The 18,594-nt window shown below is 46.4% G+C and overlaps 1 protein-coding gene across 1 annotated transcript in view; it reads left to right on the top strand.

Annotated features, from left to right (window-relative positions):
* The window catches only part of galnt14 (UDP-N-acetyl-alpha-D-galactosamine:polypeptide N-acetylgalactosaminyltransferase 14 (GalNAc-T14)), a 138,472-nt gene that overhangs the window by 64,803 nt on the left and 55,075 nt on the right, over positions 1-18,594 (top strand). The window contains exons 3-5 of the mRNA XM_046291634.1: positions 54-152; positions 13,297-13,364; positions 13,612-13,677. Of these exons, the coding sequence (XP_046147590.1) occupies positions 54-152; positions 13,297-13,364; positions 13,612-13,677 (233 nt within the window). The remainder of the gene's footprint in view (positions 1-53; positions 153-13,296; positions 13,365-13,611; positions 13,678-18,594) is intronic.

Below are 18,594 nucleotides of genomic sequence, written 5' to 3'. Positions count from 1 at the left end.
AGTTGACCTGCTGGCTGATGTCTCCTGAATTGTTTTGTGTCTCTCTCCATCAGATGCACCACATTGCATTATAACCCAGATCTGCCCTCCACCTCCATCGTCATCACTTTCCACAACGAGGCCCGCTCCACTCTGCTACGGACCATCAGGAGGTAAGAGATCCCTCTGCCCTGTTACCAGTGGCAATTCTAGCATGTAAATCTTGGTGGGACAAACAAAAAACTGTGATGAATGCCAAGAATGCCACGACACAACACTAAACAATACATTCATTGCACTATAACGGTGACAAATGATGCCAACAAACTGTTAGGGCCTACATAAAGCTGTCCCAACAGCAGAGCTTTCTTTTCGGGCACCATGGAGTGAATCCTTACCACCGCTACACCTGGACATCAGCGGAGCCTTGCCTGGCAGCAAAACAGTTCATTCAGCCTCATTTACTATTTTTTTAAACAGTGCTGATATGACTCACTTGCTTAAACAAACGTGGTTTCTACTGACAGTTGAGATGTACAAACTAAGGGGACGACGAGCGGACAAGAGGTGTTCTGACAGAGTCAAATTCACGGACGACTAGTGAAGCTCAAACCAAGTTTATTCACCCACTGGGCCAAACAGCTGAAAAAGACAGACTTGTTTCCACCAGCACAAGCGTTTATACCCTCCTTTAGGCGGAGTCTCCTCCTTGCACATCTAAGCACTGCATATTTGTTGCTAGGCAGAAAGTTAAGTGATGTGTGTAATAAAACTGTTCCTTCTGCCTTCATCTAACCTGACCTGAACTCAGCCCACATTCCTCACTAATCCACAGCAACCCTTATCAATGACCACAACCAAGTGATTGCCTTTTCCCTCACTCAGTAACTTTCCAAACCCCTTGTTCTTATCCACCCTCCATTAACCCCACCATATACATTCCTCATACATGTAATAATGTACTTCTAGTATGGTAAGTATTTCAAGCTAGACTCCAACAGAGGCAATCCATAATTTCGATTAAGACATTAATGAGCGAGCTAGGACGGACGTAGTCAATATAAAAATTTGTTCAGCACTTTTGAAATGTACAGCGACAGAATTCAGAACATGAGCCGTTCTAACAGTATTCTTCCTGTACTCCAAGTCAGAACCATATGATAAATACAGGGGGTTTATGTGCAGACAATGAAAGCTCTTACAATATTCTATGATTGAATTTCTTTAAAACATGTGCACCACCAAGTCAGAACAGTAGGCTAAGTTATGAGGAGAAAATGGACCAAATTATTAGGGTGAGGCACTTAGTGTTACATTCTTGGCTACAGTATACTTGGCTCCCGAGTGGTGCAGCGGTCTAAGGCACTGCATCTCAGTACAAGAGGCATCACTATAGTCCCTGGTTTGAATCCAGGCTGTACCACATCTGGCTGTGATTGGGAGTCCCATAGGGCGGTGCACAATTGGTCCAGCGTCGTCCAGGTTTGAATGGGGTAGGCCGTCATTGTAAATAAGAATTTGTTTTTCATTGACTTTCCTTGTTAAAAAAAAAAAAAAAAAGATCTCCCTGGCTGTTACATCAAAGCAGGGAGTCAGAAAGCAGGTGCAGTTAGTGAGTTTACTAATAATGAACAATACAAAACAAGAGACATGTCTGACAGTGAAACATAACCAATACTGCCTGAAGAGTGATGCTAGATAAAGGGGGAGTAATCAGGGTAGTGATGGAGTCCAGGTGTGCCTTATGATGGGGCGTAGGTGTACGTAATGATGGGTTGCCAGGACCGGTGGTTAGTAGACCGGTGACATCGAGCGCCAGAGAGGGGGAGTAGACGTGACACTGGCATATTACATAATTTATGCAGCAGCATACAATATATTTTTGGACTCAACTTGTTGTGCTCACTTGAATAGGAAGGTGGCACGGCCGCCCTTCTTGTGGACTCTAGAAAGGGGCCCAAGTTCCCCACTTTTGGATTCCGAGTTGGATGAGTTGTTATATTCAGGAATTTCCCAGTCGATCCTAGTTTTTTGGCCAATGTCTTCCAACTTTACTTTCAATTGGATATCACGAAATTAGGGACAAAAAGGGGGTAAAAAAATAAAGGGCCTCCCGAGTGGTGCAGCAGTCTAAGACACTGCATCGCAGTCCTAGAGGTGTCACTATAGACCCGGGTTCGATCCCTGGCTGCCGCGACTGGGAGACCCATGAGGCGGTGCACAATTGGCCCATCGTCATCCGGGTAAGGGGAGGTTTTGACCGACATGTCCTTGTCCCATCGCGCTCTAGCGACTCCTTGTGGCGGGCCGGGCGCATGCACGCTGACTTTGGTCAACAGCTTGACGGTGTTTCCTCCAACACATTGGTGCGGCTGGCTTCCGGGTTAAGCGAGCAGTGTGTCAAGAAACAGTGCGGCTTGGCAGATTAATCTGAAGACATGGATGATTTACTTACCGTTGAGGTAGAGGCTAGTGTTCTGGCTGGAATCCATGCAACACTGGAATAGCTGTGTGAGAAGGTAGCAGGGCTGAGTGGGAGTTTGGAGTTTAGCCAGAGTGAAATTCTCACACTCCAAGGAGAAAACAAGGCACTCACAGCCAAGGTAAAAAATCCACATGTATTGTCTACTCAGGGAAAACAGGGTGATGAAGGAGTCGCTACTAGACATACTGTCACGCCCTGGTTGAAGTATTTTGTGTTTCTCTTCATGTATTTGGGTGTGACATGGGTTTTTGTATGTGGTGTGTAGCTTAGTGGGGTTGTAGCTTAGTGGGGTGTTCTAGGAAAGTCTATGGCTGTCTGAAGTGGTTCTCAATCAGAGGCAGGTGTTTATCGTTGTCTCTGATTGGGAACCATATTTAGGCAGCCATATTCTTTGGTTGTATTGTGGGTGATTGTCCTGAGTGTCTTGATGTCCTTGTTCGATGTTAGTTGACACATGTATAGGCTGTTTTCGGTTTTCGTTTCGTGTATTGTTTTGTAGTGTTCGTGTTTAGTCGTGTTTACGTTTTGTTTAAATAAACATGGATCGCAATCGACACGCTGCAGTTTGGTCCGACTCTCCTTCACCATATGAAAACCGTAACAGAATCACCCACCACAAACGGACCAAGCAGCGTGTAAACAGGCAGGAGCCACAGGAGAGGCAACAGAGGCAGCAGCAGCAGGAGCAGCAGCAGCTGCAGTGGGAGAGGCTGCACTACCTGGAGAAATGGACTTGGGAGGAGATTCTAGACGGGAAAGGACCCTGGGAACAGCCTGGAGATTATTGTCGCCCCAAGGACGAGCTGGAGGCAGCAAAAGCAGAGAGGCGGCATTATGAGGAGCTAGCACGGCAGAGCGGATGGAAGCCCGGGAGTCAGACCCAAAAATTTCTTGGGGGGCTCACAGGGAGTATGGCTACGCCAGGTAGGAGACCTGAGCCAACTTCCTGTGGTTACCGGGGGGCTAGAGAGACCGGGCAGGCACCGTGTTATGCAGTGGTGCGCACGGTGTCCCCAGTGCGGGTGCATTGCCCGGTGCGGTATATTCCTACTCCTCGTATCGGCCGGGCTAGAGTGGGCATCGAGCCAGGTAAGGTTGGGCAGGCTCGGTGCTCAAGAGCTCCAGTGCGCCTGCACGGTCCGGTCTATCCAGTACCACCTCCACACCCCAGTCTTCCGGTAGCAGTTCCCCACACCAGGCTTCCTGTGCGTGTCCTCGACCCAGTACCACCAGTGCCAGAACCACGCATCAGGCCTACAGTGCGCCTCGCCTCTCCTGCGCTGCCGGAGCCTCCCGCCTGTTCAGCGCTATCAGAGCCTTTCTCCTCTCCTGCGCTACCGGAGTCTCCCGCCTGTTCAGCGCAGCTAGAGCCTTCTTCCTCTACAGCGCTGCTGGAGTCTCCTGTCTGTTCAGCGCAGCCAGAGCTGTCAGCCTGCATGGAGCAGTCACAGCTGTCAGCCTGCATAGAGCAGCCAGAGCTGCCAGTCTACATGGAGCAGCCAGAGCTGTCAGTCTGCATGAAGCAGCCAGAGCTGTCAGTCTGCAAGGAGCTGCCAGTCTGCAAGGAGCTGCCAGTCTGCAAGGAGCTGCCAGCCTGCAAGGAGCTGTCAGTCTGCAAGGAGCTGTCAGTCTGCAAGGAGCTGTCAGTCTGCAAGGAGCTTTCAGTCTGCAAGGAGCTGCCAGTCTGCAAGGAGCTGCCAGTCTGCAAGGAGCTGTCAGTCTGCAAGGAGCTGTCAGTCTGCATGAAGCAGCCAGAGCTGTCAGTCTGCAAGGAGCTGTCAGTCTGCAAGGAGCTGTCAGTCTGCAAGGAGCTGCCAGTCTGCCAGGACCTGTCAGTCTGCAAGGAGCTGTCAGTCTGCAAGGAGCTGTCAGTCTGCCAGGAGCTGCCAGTCTGCCAGGAGCTGTCAGTCTGCAAGGAGCTGTCAGTCTGCAAGGAGCTGGCAGTCTGCAAGGAGCTGCCAGTCTGCAAGGAGCTGTCAGTCTGCAAGGAGCTGTCAGTCTGTAAGGAGCTGTCAGTCTGCAAGGAGATGCCAGTCTGTAAGAATCCGCCAGAGCTGTCAGCCCACATGGAGCAGCCAGAGCCGCCAGTCAGCGTGGACAGCCAGAGCCGCCAGTCAGCGTGGAGCAGCCAGAGCCGACAGTCAGCATGGAGCAGCCAGATCTTTCAGTCTGCCCAGCGCCGCCAGTCTGCCCAGCACCGCCAATATGCCCAGCGCCGCCAGTCTGCCCAGCGCCACCAGTGCCGCCAGTCTGCCCAGCGCCGCCAGTGCCCCCAGTCTGCCTAGCGCCGCCAGTGCCGCCAGTCTGCCCAGCGCCGCCAGTCTGCCCAGCGCCGCCAGTATGCCCAGCGCCGCCAGTTTGCCCAGCGCCACCAGTGCCGCCAGTCTGCCCAGCGCCGCCAGTGCCGCCAGTCTGCCCAGTGCCGCCAGAACTGCCAGTCGGCCAGGATCCGCCAGTCAGCCAGGATCCGCCAGTCTGCCAGGATCCGCCAGTCTGCCAGGATCTGCCAGAACTGCCAGTCGGCCAGGTTCCGCCAGTCGGCCAGGATCTGCCAGTCTGCCAGAATTCGCCAGTCTGCCAGGATCCGCCAGAACTGCCAGTCAGCCAGGATCCGCCAGCCAGCCAGGATCCGCCAGTCAGCCAGGATCTACCAGTCAGCCAGGATCCGCCAGTCAGCCAGGATCCGCCAGTCAGCCAGGATCTACCAGTCAGCCAGGATCCGCCAGTCAGCCAGGATCTGCCAGATCCGCTAGTCAGCCAGGATCTGCCAGATCCGCTAGTCAGCCAGGATCCGCCAGTCAGCCAGGATCTGCCAGTCAGCCAAGATCTGCCGGAACCACCAGCCAGCCAGGATCTGGTAGATCCATCAACCTGCCTGAGCTTCCTCTCACTCCTGAGCTTCCTCTCACTCCTGAGCTTCCTCTCATTCCTGAGCCTTCTCTCACTCCTGAGCTTCCTCTCACTCCTGAGCTTCCTCTCACTCCTGAGCTTTCTCTCACTCCCGAGCTTTCTCTCACTCCCGAGCTTTCTCTCACTCCCGAGCTTTCTCTCACTCCCGAGCTTTCCCTCAGTCCCGAGCTGCCCTTCAGTCCCGATCTGCTCCTCAGTCCAGTGGGGTTCTGGGTGAGGACTACTAGGCCATGGTCGGCGGCGAGGGTGGACAATCCAGGGACGCGAGGAGAAGGGACTGAGAGATTGACTGAGTGGGGTCCACGTCCCGCGCCGGAGCCGCCACCATGGACAGACACCCACCCGGACCCTCCCTATTGTTTTGAGGTGCGTTCGGGAGTCCGCACCTTAGGGGGGGGGGGGTTCTGTCATGCCCTGGTCTAAGTATTTTGTGTTTTTCTTCATGTATTTGGTCAGGCCATGGTGTGACATGGGTTTTGTATGTGGTGTGTAGCTTAGTGGGGTTGTAGCTTAGTGGGGTGTTCTAGGAAAGTCTATGGCTGTCTGAAGTGGTTCTCAATCAGAGGCAGGTGTTTATCGTTGTCTCTGATTGGGAACCATATTTAGGCAGCCATATTCTTTGGTTGTATTGTGGGTGATTGTCCTGAGTGTCTTGATGTCCTTGTTCGATGTTAGTTGACACATGTATAGGCTGTTTTCGGTTTTCGTTTCGTGTATTGTTTTGTAGTGTTCGTGTTTAGTCGTGTTTACGTTTTGTTTAAATAAACATGGATCGCAATCGACACGCTGCAGTTTGGTCCGACTCTCCTTCACCATATGAAAACCGTAACACATACAAAGTCGTAGCATGCGTGAAAATATTTTTTTTTCTGGTATTCCTGAGGACGCATCCAATCATCCAGAGGGCGCGATCACAGAATTCATGCAATGCGCCTTGAAACTTTCTATAGAGACTGTGAGCAAAGTAGCTTTCCACCAAGTACACACTTGGAGTTCGGAGCGACAAGACCAAGGGTCCCCGACAGATCATCGCAAAATTTGAACACTACCAACAAAAGGAGCTGATCAAAAGCAGGGGAGTGGAGCTTAGAGGGACCAAATTCGGTCTCAATTACCAATTTCCAAAGGAGATAAACGAACGTCGTAAGAGACTGTATCTGGTACAAAGGCCACAAAAATAACATACAAAACAGGCACACAAAAAAAAGCTCTGCCTGAATTACATTTACATTTAAGTCATTTAGCAGACGCTCTTATCCAGAGCGACTTACAAATTGGTGCAATCACCTTATGACATCCAGTGGGACAGTCACTTAACAATGACGCATAACCACTGCCTGTTACTGACCCTGGACTAGGTCACTGTCCGTTTGCTCTCAGACCTGTGCCTGACTCATAAGGACTCTCCATTTAATCCTGACACCCAAGTGCCAAACCCCTCTATTGTCTTCCCAGCCTGACCCTTGACCATTCCCATAGCTGCCTCACCGCCACCTCACCTGTCCCTGGGTGTCAGCAGCTTGCCTCGACAGCTTTCCTTAGCACAATGCAGGCCTCCCCTCTCCTGCCAATGTCTCCTGGAGCCGGATCAGCTCATTACAGCTGAGTAGTCGGCAGAGACCCGGGCTGTCTCTTAATGATCACACAGAGAAGACTCCTGAGTCCTGAACACCACTCCACCAGGGAAAAAACTGTCCTGTTTATGTGTCCGCCCCAAACCTTTTTCAAAGCGCTGCAGTTTCAACCAATTAAAAGACAATCCCTCCCAGTAGGTTTCAGCCTGCCCGTCCCTTTGGTTTTTTGGATGACTTGTCTGTTTGCAACTTTTTCACAATTACTCATTTCTCCTGCAAAAAAGTTTGTAATTGTGCCTATAGCCACTCTGCAGGCTCAGGAAATAATGGTCTTTAGCTTCAGGCTCCGTCCCTTACAATAGCAATGGAAGAACACCAATGGAAGTTTGCTTTCCTGATAATGAATTAATCTACAGAACACACCGTCTCTCTCTCTACGAGTGTACCTTCCTCATTACAGTACATCTTTGTCCAGGGTAGTGTACTGTAGCACTCAGTCACATATCACCGCTGATAAAGACATCCTGAGGGGGTACAGTACCAATACCCTTCCCGTGGCCCTCAGGGACGTCAGGGTGGGGTTTAATTAGCACAGTGTTTCATGGCTGCCAGCATGTTTGTGTCATCATGGTGGCCTGCCTGTCTGTAATTACACAGCCTCAGCCTCACTCAGCCCTCTGCCACATGCCGTCGCCACCAGTGATGTAGATAATAGGAAAAACAACAACAACACTAATCTTCTGAGGTTTCTGTACATTAATAAGGTTGTCTGTGTGTTCTGGCACCTTCCTGTAAACCGAGGCTGGCTGGGGTTCATGGGCTGGTTAGACCCAGTTATACCCCCTGACGCATAGCCCACCAAGGGCTCCTCAGCCTGTCTGTCTGTTAGCCTATCCCCCCCCCCCCTCCTCTCTCTCTTACCTCAGCTTGCGCCAGAACCAAACATTGATACAGAGCGGGGTTTAAAAAGCAGGCCGTGGGCCTCTCTCTTTGATTTGTGTTAGTGCTGACAGAGGCTATTACCACAATCCAACCCTCAGAACCCTCTGAGGTGGAGGGGGAATAGGCTGGGAGCTTGCTCTTCCAGACAGAGCTGGGAGCGATAGTTCAGGAGAGGAGAAGAAGAGGAGAGATGAGGAGAGGTGAAGGGGAGGATAATATGGATGTGAGAAGAGGGTAGGTTAAGGGAGGAGAGGTAGAGGGAATGAATACAGAGGATGAGAGGGGAAAGTAGAGGAGAAGAAATGAGGGGAACAATATGAAAGAGTAGTAGGAAGGACAGATCTGTCTTTGTTTTCATAGCCCCAGCAGGTAGAGAAACTACAGGGGAAACAGTCACTGGCCACATATTGCACTGGCATGCTATATTCTAGTCATGTTTGGAGAGCGGGGCACTCTGAGTTCCAAACAGTACAAGAGCAGAAGTAGGTCATCATAACTTGTGTAAATGGCTTGCGTCCGCAATACAAACTCATGACGATGAGTACTAAACAAATCACATAAATGAGAAAATGTGCGTAGATTAGGCTATTTTTCAAATCTCACCTGTTCCTGCATGTGCCACAATGGATTTCATTGATGCTGTGTTTGGTCGTAATGTATTCCTCCTACTCATGGTTTTTCCCCCCAAATGAAAAGCATTTTGGAATGCATCAGGAGAAACAGAAATGCATTAGGCAGTCAAAGGGCTTCTCTCCTGTGTTTGGGTGGTGAGTGTGGGCTTCAAAGTCGCTGTGCTCAAAGTGCAGAGCGGCCCCATAAACACCACAGGAATCAATATAATGACATTTTAAGAGCGCAATGTACATTAAACACATTTCCACTGCTCTACTAACTCAGGCCTTTTGACTGTGGGTAGTAATTCTACATCATTTGTGTACCCTTAGTTCTGAAAGGAACGATTACACAACCTTGTTTTGGCATGATAGCAATTCATCTCATTTGTATGCTATTGGAAAGTGTTAACTGTCCAATATTTGTTCATTTTGGGCTGTTTAAAAAGAAATGCTTTAGAAATATAAGTCTGTCAATATTTCATTTTGAGGTTATCCGACAATCAATAATATATTTTATACAGTATTCAAGTAGAGTATATTCACAAACTAACTTTCAAGGACACACTTTGTTTTCTCAGTGGGTTTGATGTGTTTCTTGACCGTCAGTGTTTCATAGTTAATGTAATAATGGTGCTGGAGAGGATGGCTCATGTTTTATTGGCTTTTAACCAACCGTGCTATTTTGTCTGTTTTTCCCGAATTGTTTGTAACTTATTTTGTACATAATGTTGCTGCTACCGTCTCTTATGACCGAAAATAACTTCTGGACATCAGAACAGCGATTACTCACCTCATATTGGACGAATCATTTTTATTTAATGAGTCTGACGGGAAGGATATACTCCAAACTCCCGAACAGGCCCTCTGTCACGACTAGTCAAGGTGGGTGGAATCAGGCGCAGAGAGCAAATAATGAATAAAGGTTTATTCTCCGGTGAACAACAATAAACACGGACAACCCAAAATACAAACAGGGTGAAAAATATCCAAAACAGGAATTAACAGACAAACCGGAGAAATAAAACACAAAAACACTGACAGCCGAAACGAAATGTCAAAAACAAACAATCCCGCACAAAACAAGGGCGGGACAACCTACATTATATACAGATACTAATTAACTAACACACAGGTGAAAACAATCATACAAAACCAACAGATAACCGAAAAGGGATCGGTAGTGGCTAATAGGACGGTGACGACGACCGCCGAGCACAGCCCGAACGGGCAGGAGAGCCAACCTCGGCGGAAGTCGTCTTTCACAGGAGAAAGAAACTGAGATTTTGTGGAGGGAGATCGGGGTGTCTTGAGAGGATCTGCCTTTGCCATCCGTACTGTTAGCCAATGTTCAATCGCTGAAAAATAAATGGGATGAAATGAAAGCAAGTATATCCAACCAATGGGACATTAAAAACTGTAATATCTCATGCTTCACAGAGTCGTGGCTGAACGACGACATTAATAACATACAGCTGGCGGGTTATACACTCTATCGGCAGGATAGAACAGCAGCCTCTGGTAAGACATGGGGCGGCAGCCTATGTATATTTGTAAACAACAGCTGGTGCACGATATCTAAGGAGGTCTCGAGGTTTAGCTCGCCTGAGGTAGAGTAATTCATGATAAGCTGTAGACCACACTATCCACCGAGAGAGTTTTCATCTATATTTTTTGAAGCTGTCTACATACCACCACAGACCGATGCTGGCACTAAGACCACACTCTATGAGCTGTATACCGCCATAAGCAAACAAGAGAACGCTCCTCCAGAGGCGATGCTCATGGTGGCCAGGGACAGTTGAAGTTGGAAGTTTACATACACTTAGGTCGGAGTCATTAAAACTCGTTTTTTAACCACTCCACAAATTTCTTGTTAACAAACTATAGTTTTTGACAGATTATTTCACTTATTCACTGTACCACAATTCCAGTGGGTCAGAAGTTAACATGCACTAAGTTGACTGTGCCTTTAAACAGCTTGGAAAATTCCAGAAAATGATGTCATGGCTTTAGAAGCTTCTGATAGGCTAATTGACATTATTTGAGTCAATTGGAGGTGTACCTGTGGATGTATTTCAAGGCCTACCTTCAAACTCAGTGCCTCTTTGCTTGACATCTTGGGAAAATACAAATAAATCAGTCAAGACCTCAGAAAATAATGTATACCTCCAAAAGTCTGGTTCATCCTTGGCAGCAATTTCCAAACGCCTGAAGGTACCACGTTCATCTGTACAAACAATAGTACGCAAGTATAAACACCATGGGTCCACGCAGCCGTCATACCGCTCAGGAAGGAGACGCGTTCTGTCTCCTAGAGATGAACATACATTGGGGCGAAAAGTGCAAATCAATCCCAGACCAACAGCAAAGGACCTCGTGAAGATTCTGGAGGAAACAGATACAAAAGTATCTATATCCACAGTAAAATGAGTCTTATATCGACATAACCTGAAAGGCCGCTCAGCAAGGAAGAAGCCAGTTTCAAAACCGCCATAAAAAAGCCAGACTACGGTTTGCAACTGCACATGCGGACAAAGATCGTACTTTTTGGAGAAATGTCCTCTGGTCTGATGAAACAAAAATAGAACTGTTTGGCCATATTGACCATCCTTATGTTTGTAGGGAAAAGGGTGAGGCTTGCAAACCGAAGAACACCATCCCAACCGTGAAGAACGGGGATGGCAGCATCATGTTGTGAGGGTGCTTTGCTGCAGGAGGGACTGGTGCACTTCACAAAATAGATGGCATCATGAGGCAGGAAAATTACGTGGATATATTGAAGCAACATCTCAAGACACCAGTCAGGAAGTTAAATCTTGGTCGCAAATGAGTCTTCCAAATGGACAATGACCCCAAGCAAACTTCCAAAGTTGTGGCAAAATGCCTTAAGGACAACAAAGTCAGGGTATTGGAGTGGCCATCACAAAGCCCTGACCTCAATCCTATAGAAAATATGTGGGCAGAACTGAAAAATCGTGTGCGAGCAAGGAGGCCTACAAACCTGACTCAGTTACACCAGCTCTGTCAGGAGGAATGGGCCAAAATTCACCCAACTTATTGTGGGAAGCTTGTGGAAGTCTACCCGAAATGTTTGACCCAAGTTAAAGCTAATGCTATCAAATGCTAAACTTCTGACCTACTGGGAATGTGATGAAAGAAATTAAAACTGAAATAAATCCTTCTCTCAACTATTATTCTGACATTTCACATTCTTAAAATAAAGTGGTATCCTAACTGACATTAAACAGGGAATTTTCACTGGGATTAAATATCAGGAATTGTGAAAAACTGAATTTAAATGTATTTGGCTAAGGTCTATGTAAACTTCTGACTTCAACTCTACATTTAATATCAGTTTTTCACAATTCCTGACATTTAATCTTAGTAAAATATCACCACTTAAGTCTACTCCGCCTACATGTACACATTACCTCAATTACCTCGACACCAGTGCACCCGCACATGTACTCTGTACCGGCATCCCCTGTAAATAGCCCCGCTATTGTTATTTTACTGGTTAAGGGCTTGTAAGTGAGCATTTCACTGTAATGTCTACTACACCTGTTGTATTCAGCACATGTGCCATACGATTTGATTTGAATTGATTTTGATCCTACATCAGTGTTGGGCTGGACCCAGCCTTGGAACTCCCACATGAGACTCAACTCTATTGTGTTTGTACCACTGACTCACACGCTATATGACGTACTTCACATGGTTTCAAGACAACTTTAACTTCAATATCTTTCTTTGAAACAGACTGTTTATAACAAAAAGAGGTTGTAAATGCAGTCTAGAAGAAATACAGTCTAGAAGTTTACAGCAATCATTCGTTTTGCTGCTGTTCTAGATATAACCCACAGGGCAATAGACATCCACGTCCCCTGATTAGGCTGCACTTAGAGGCTGAATCAGGACTCTCTGTCTTGCTGTAAAGCTTTACCTGTTACGACCAGGAACGGATTTCTGTCAGGGGCCTTAATAAAGGCATGAGGATCCAGGGGCAGTGGATGGAGCGGGATAGAGAGAGAGAGAGGGAGGAGGGGGAAAGGAGGAGGGGGGAATGGAGTGATGAATGGGTCCAGCATGCACAGCGACGATGGAAGAACAGACCTACGAGCCTGACAGCGCTCCAATTACTCACCCAGACAGGAGAGAGAGAGAGAGAGAGAGAGAGAGAGAGAGAGAGAGAGAGAGAGAGAGAGAGAGAGAGAGAGAGAGAGAGAGAGAGAGAGAGAGAGAGAGAGAGAGAGAGAGAGAGAGAGAGAGAGAGAGAGAGAGAGATGGTGTGAGGGAGGAGGAGAGGGTAGATGCCTTGATTCAGACTGGGATTAAAGGTGAAGTAATCTGAGGGAGGTGGTGTACCTCTCCCTCCATCTCTCCTCGCCTCATCACCTGCTGTTCAGCCATGTACCCCAGGAGAGGAGAGAATATTAGAGGGAGATTTATGTGTGGTTCTTATAGTGAGAGATTCTAGTGTCAGAGGATGGTGCCAAAATGAGTGGTCCTGTATTTTCCCATACCCTTGTAATAGAAAATCATCCAAATTACATTTTGGGGGCTATAGTTATAAAAAAAACAAGTCATCTCCAGAACTAATGAAATATTGTTATTTTATTTAAGCCGTAATACATTCTCAGAACGATAATGTCATTCTCCATTTTTCCAATAGAACAATTCACATAACACGGGGGGAAAAGTAGATTTCAGCGGTTGCTGCTCTATAAAGATTGTCGTCTAAAAGAAATGCAATAGTTTCTAACACTACTGCTGCTCTCTTTTTCATTTACAGTGTGCTGAACAGGACACCAGTCCACCTGATTCACGAGATCATCCTGGTAGATGACTACAGTGGGGATGGTGGGTAGAACAGAAGAGCAGCTGTGAGCAGAGATAGATCTGATTCCAGGAGGAAATGGATTGGAGATGGATGTGATGAGCTCTCCCATTCTGGCTCAGCTGCCGGAGAAAAAGGATCAGTGATTGAAAAGATTTCCCCTGTCTCTGTCAATGTGTTTTTTTACAATTGAATTCCAATTCCATGCACTGTGTGGGTGATGGTTTTGTGAACATTGCATCTCACCCTGCATCAAATGTTCCCTTTCAGCAAATGACTGCCTTCTACTCACCAAGTTACCCAAAGTAAAGTGTCTTCGGAATGACAGGAGAGAAGGTAACCTAGTTAGTGTGTGTGTGTGTGTGTGTGTGTGTGTGTGTGTGTGTGTGTGTGTGTGTGTGTGTGTGTGTGTGTGTGTGTGTGTGTGTGTGTGTGTGTGTGTGTGTGTGTGTGTGTGTGTGTGTGTGTGTGTGTGCGTGTGCGTGTGCGTGTGTGTGTGGAGAGTATTTCATCCGTGCAATATACAATTGTGTCCTCCACTTGAACACACACCTTAGAGCCCACCACCACTTGCCTTTGCCAAGCCTAAGAGGGAAGATCAGCGTTAGAGCCTCATGCAAGTGTTTTTGTGCGGAGGATGTTTCCCCGCTAGTATCCCACAGTAGATGATTTCAGGTTAGACCACAGGGAGAAGCTCAAGCACCAGCTGTGAGACAAGAGAGCAGATTCAGGGATGTGTTGGCTCGAGAGGGTTGGACCTTTTTGTGTCAGACACACCGTGATCCCATCTAGACAACGTGGGAATTGTCTGTGTATCTATATAAATAGATTGATTTGATTATAGCAAGACATCAAAAGGTTGACTGGAACATAGTCTGAGCACAAATGCAACACTATTCTATTGCATCTATGAGTCATGGTGCTCAGGAAACATATTTATCATGGTTATCATGTTGATGCTTCCTGTTTCACCTTTATATAACTCCACAGAGGACTTTTCTACCATGCCATACAGCACTGTTGTAATAGACTACAGTTTATACAAAAAAAAATTGAATACTAAAAAGCAGCGTGTGCTGATTGCTAGTTAAAACGACTATACGCTATCTGCCTCTGCTTCAGCACATTATACAGTCTGAGGTGAAATATATGTTGAAATGCTGAGATGTGAACTCAGACAGTAACGAGGTGCAAATTGCTGTGCGTGGATAGAGGTGCGCAAGCCCCAGCTCTCACAGGCGTTTGAAGTTCCCCTGATCAGAGGGTTCAGCATAGAGGTAATGGAGATGAACCCCATCTCACCTCACAGGCTGACAATCTTACCTCCAAAAGACTCCAAAAGCAGCAAGTTTCACCTAATAACACCAAGGCATATGGATACTATCTTACAGCATCCACCTCACTTTACTGTATAACACAAGATAGGGTGCAGTTTTGATCATTGTTGAAGTCTTCAGTATTTTGAAGTATTTCATTCTAGGCTAGTGCAAAATATGTTTATGTTTATTCACTGGTTGTATTCACTAGTTGTAGTTCACTACTATGCCAGCAGCATTCCACCCTGCATACCACTGCTGGCTTGCTTCTGAAGCTAAGCAGGGTTGGTTCTAGTCAGTCCCTGGATGGAAGACCAGATGCTGCTGGAAGTGGTGTTGGAGGGCCAGTAGGAAGCACACTTTCCAGTGGGACACTGCCCTGTGTAGGGTGCTGTCTTTCAGATGGGACGTTTAACGGGTGTCCTGACTCTCTGAGGTCATTGAAGATCCCATGGCACTTATCATAAGAGTAGGGGTGTTAACCCTGGTGTCCTGGCTAAATTCCCAATCTGGCTCTCAAACCATCACAGTCACCTAATAATCCCCAGTTTACAATTGGCTCATTCATTCCCCTCCTCTCCCCTGTAACTATTCCCCAGGTCGTTGCTGCAAATGAGAATGTGTTCTCAGTCAACTTACCTGGTAAAATAACAAATACATAGTTGTCATTGTATTCAGTGCAAGTATGACTGAAAGGTCATAAACCTCCTTTTGTAAACAAACCTAAAATCTAGTGTACCTTCTTGACTTGTTCTCAGCCTGGGATAGATATGAGTGGTTACTGCCAATGGCAACGAATTGTCGGAAAATACTTTACAATTTACATACATTTAAAACATTAGCATAGACATAACAGACTTTTAAATATCTGTCTGTGTATCTATACAGCACCAGTTAAAGGTTTGGACACACCTACTCATTCTAGGGTTTTCTTTATTTCTACTATTTTTTACATTGCCGAATAATACTGAAGACATCACCATTATGAAATAACACATATGGAATCATGTAGTAATCAAAAAAGTGTTAAACAAATCAAAATACACAAAAGAGTGTGCAAAGCTGTCATCAAGGCAAAGGGTGGCTACTTGAAAAATCTAAAATAAAAAAACAATTTTGATTTGTTTAAAACCTTTTTGGTTAGCACATGATTCCATGTGTTATTTCATAGTTTTTATGTCTTCACTATTATTTTACAATGTAGAAAATAGTAAAAAAATTAAGAAAAACCCTGGAATGAGTAGGTGTTCTAAAACATTTGACTGGTAGTGTGAATTTTATATTTGAGATTCTTCCCTTTGCCTTGATGACAGCTTTGCACACTCTTGGCATTCTCTCAACTCCTTCAAGACTGTTGGAAAAGCATTCCAGGTGAAGCTGGTTGAGAGAATGCCAAGGGTTGGCAAAGCTGTCATCAAGGCAAAGGGTGGCTACTTTGATGAATCTCAAATATAACAAATATTTTGATTAACACTTTTTTGGTTACTACATGATTCAATTTGTGTTATTGCATAGTTTTGATGTCTTCACTATTATTCTACAATGTTGTACTGTATATAAACACTCACCGGCCAGGTTGTTAGGTACTTGTACTGGGTCGGACCCCCCTTTGCCTCCAGAACAGCCTGAATTATTTGGGACATGCTACAATGTGTCGGAAATGTTCCACAGGGATGTTGGTCCATGCTGACGCAATGGCATCACGCAGTTGCTGCAGTTCGGACGGCAGTACATTCATGCTACTGTACGAACAGCCCGTTCCATCTCAAAGATAATCTATTGGGTTGACGTCTTGGAACTGCGCAGGACACTCAAGTAAACTGAACTCGCTGTCATGTTGCAAGCAATGTTTTTCCACTCTTTAAATCCCATATTGCTTCCGTAGTCAACTTCCACACAGCTCTGACATACACACTTACCCCACCAGACATGCCACCAGGGGTCTTTTCACAGTCCCCAAATCCAGAACAAATTCAAGAAAGTGTACAGTATTATATAGAGCCATTATTGTATGGACCTCCGTTCCATCTCATATTGCTCAAATGAACAGCAAACCTGGTTTCAAAAAAACAGATAAAGCAACACCTCGCGGCACAACGCCTCTGCCCTATTTGACCTAGATAGTTTGTTTTTATTTGATTTCACCTTTATTTAACCAGGTAGGCTAGTTGAGAACAAGTTCTCATTTGCAACTGCGACCTGGCCAAGATAAATCATAGCAGTGTGAGCAGACAACACAGAGTTACACATGGAGTAAACAATTAACAAGTCAATAACACAATAGGAAGAAAAAAAGGGGGAGTCTATATACATTGTGTGCAAAAGGCATGAGGAGGTAGGCGAATAATTACAATATTGCAGATTAACACTGGAGTGATAAATGATCAGATGGTCATGTACAGGTAGAGATATTGGTGTGCAAAAGAGCAGAAAAGTAAATAAATAAAAACAGTATGGGGATGAGGTAGGTAAAAATGGGTGGGCTATTTGCCGATAGACTATGTACAGCTGCAGCGATCGGTTAGCTGCTCAGATAGCAGATGTTTGAAGTTGGTGAGGGAGATAAAAGTCTCCAACTTCAGCGATTTTTGCAATTCGTTCCAGTCACAGGCAGCAGAGAACTGGAACGAAAGGCGGTCAAATGAGGTGTTGGCTTTAGGGATGATCAGTGAGATACACCTGCTGGAGCGCGTGCTACGGATGGGTGTTGCCATCGTGACCAGTGAACTGAGATAAGGCGGAGCTTTACCTAGCATGGACTTGTAGATGACCTGGAGCCAGTGGGTCTGGCGACGAATATGTAGCAAGGGCCAGCCGACTAGAGCATACAAGTCGCAGTGGTGGGTGGTATAAGGTGCTTTAGTGACAAAACGGATGGCACTGTGATAAACTGCATCCAGTTTGCTGAGTAGAGTGTTGGAAGCAATTTTGTAGATGACATCGCCGAAGTCGAGGATCGGTAGGATAGTCAGTTTTACTAGGGTAAGTTTGGCGGCGTGAGTGAAGGAGGCTTTGTTGCGGAATAGAAAGCCGACTTGATTTGATTTTCGATTGGAGATGTTTGATATGAGTCTGGAAGGAGAGTTTACAGTCTAGCCATGTATGTATTGATATGTAGGTTACGTGTGCCTTTTGAAAATGTATGTGCTTCTGTCTTTGAGCTGTTCTTGTCTATTATTGTTCTGTATTATGTCATGTTTCATGTTTTGTGTGGATCTCAGAAAGAGTAGCTGCTACTTTTGCAATAGCTAATGGGATGCTAATAAAATACCCCCCCAAAAATACCCCCAAATTGTCCAGTGTAGGTAATCGCGTGCCCAATGGAGCCACTTGTTCTTGTTTTTAGCTGATAGGAGTGGAACCCAGTGTGGTCGTCTGCTGCAACAGCACAGCCGTGATAAAGATCAACGAGTTGTACGTTCCGAGATGCCGTTCTGCACACCATCGTTGTACTGTGCCGCTATTTGTCTGTTTGTGGCCCGAATTGCTTGCACAACTCTTGCCATTCTCCTTTGACCTCTCACCAACGAGCTGTTTTCACCCAAAGGACTTCCGCTGAATGGATTTGAAAAATTTGTCGCACCATTTTCGGTAAACCTTAGACACTATCGTGAGTGAAAAGCCCAGGAGGGCGGACATACTGGATCTGAGATACTGGATCCGGCGCGCCTGGCACCGACGATCAAACCATCTCAAAGTTGCTTAGGTCACTCGTTTTGGCCGTTCTAACGTTCAATCGACCAATTAATGAATACCTCCATTGCCTGTTTACCTGCTTTAAATAACAAGCCAAGGCAATCCAAAATAATAACGTGTGAGTGTGCAGTGTGTGTGTGCATCTATCAGTCACACATACATGTCAGTACATACACACAAAAGGTAGGTCACATGGGGGAGAGGCATTGTGCCGTGAGGTGTTACTTTATTTGTTTTTTGA

Source organism: Oncorhynchus gorbuscha, linkage group LG12 (assembly GCF_021184085.1).
Source record: "Oncorhynchus gorbuscha isolate QuinsamMale2020 ecotype Even-year linkage group LG12, OgorEven_v1.0, whole genome shotgun sequence".
NCBI classification, from domain to species: Eukaryota; Metazoa; Chordata; class Actinopteri; order Salmoniformes; family Salmonidae; genus Oncorhynchus; species Oncorhynchus gorbuscha.
This window is presented reverse-complemented; position numbering and strand designations above follow the sequence as displayed.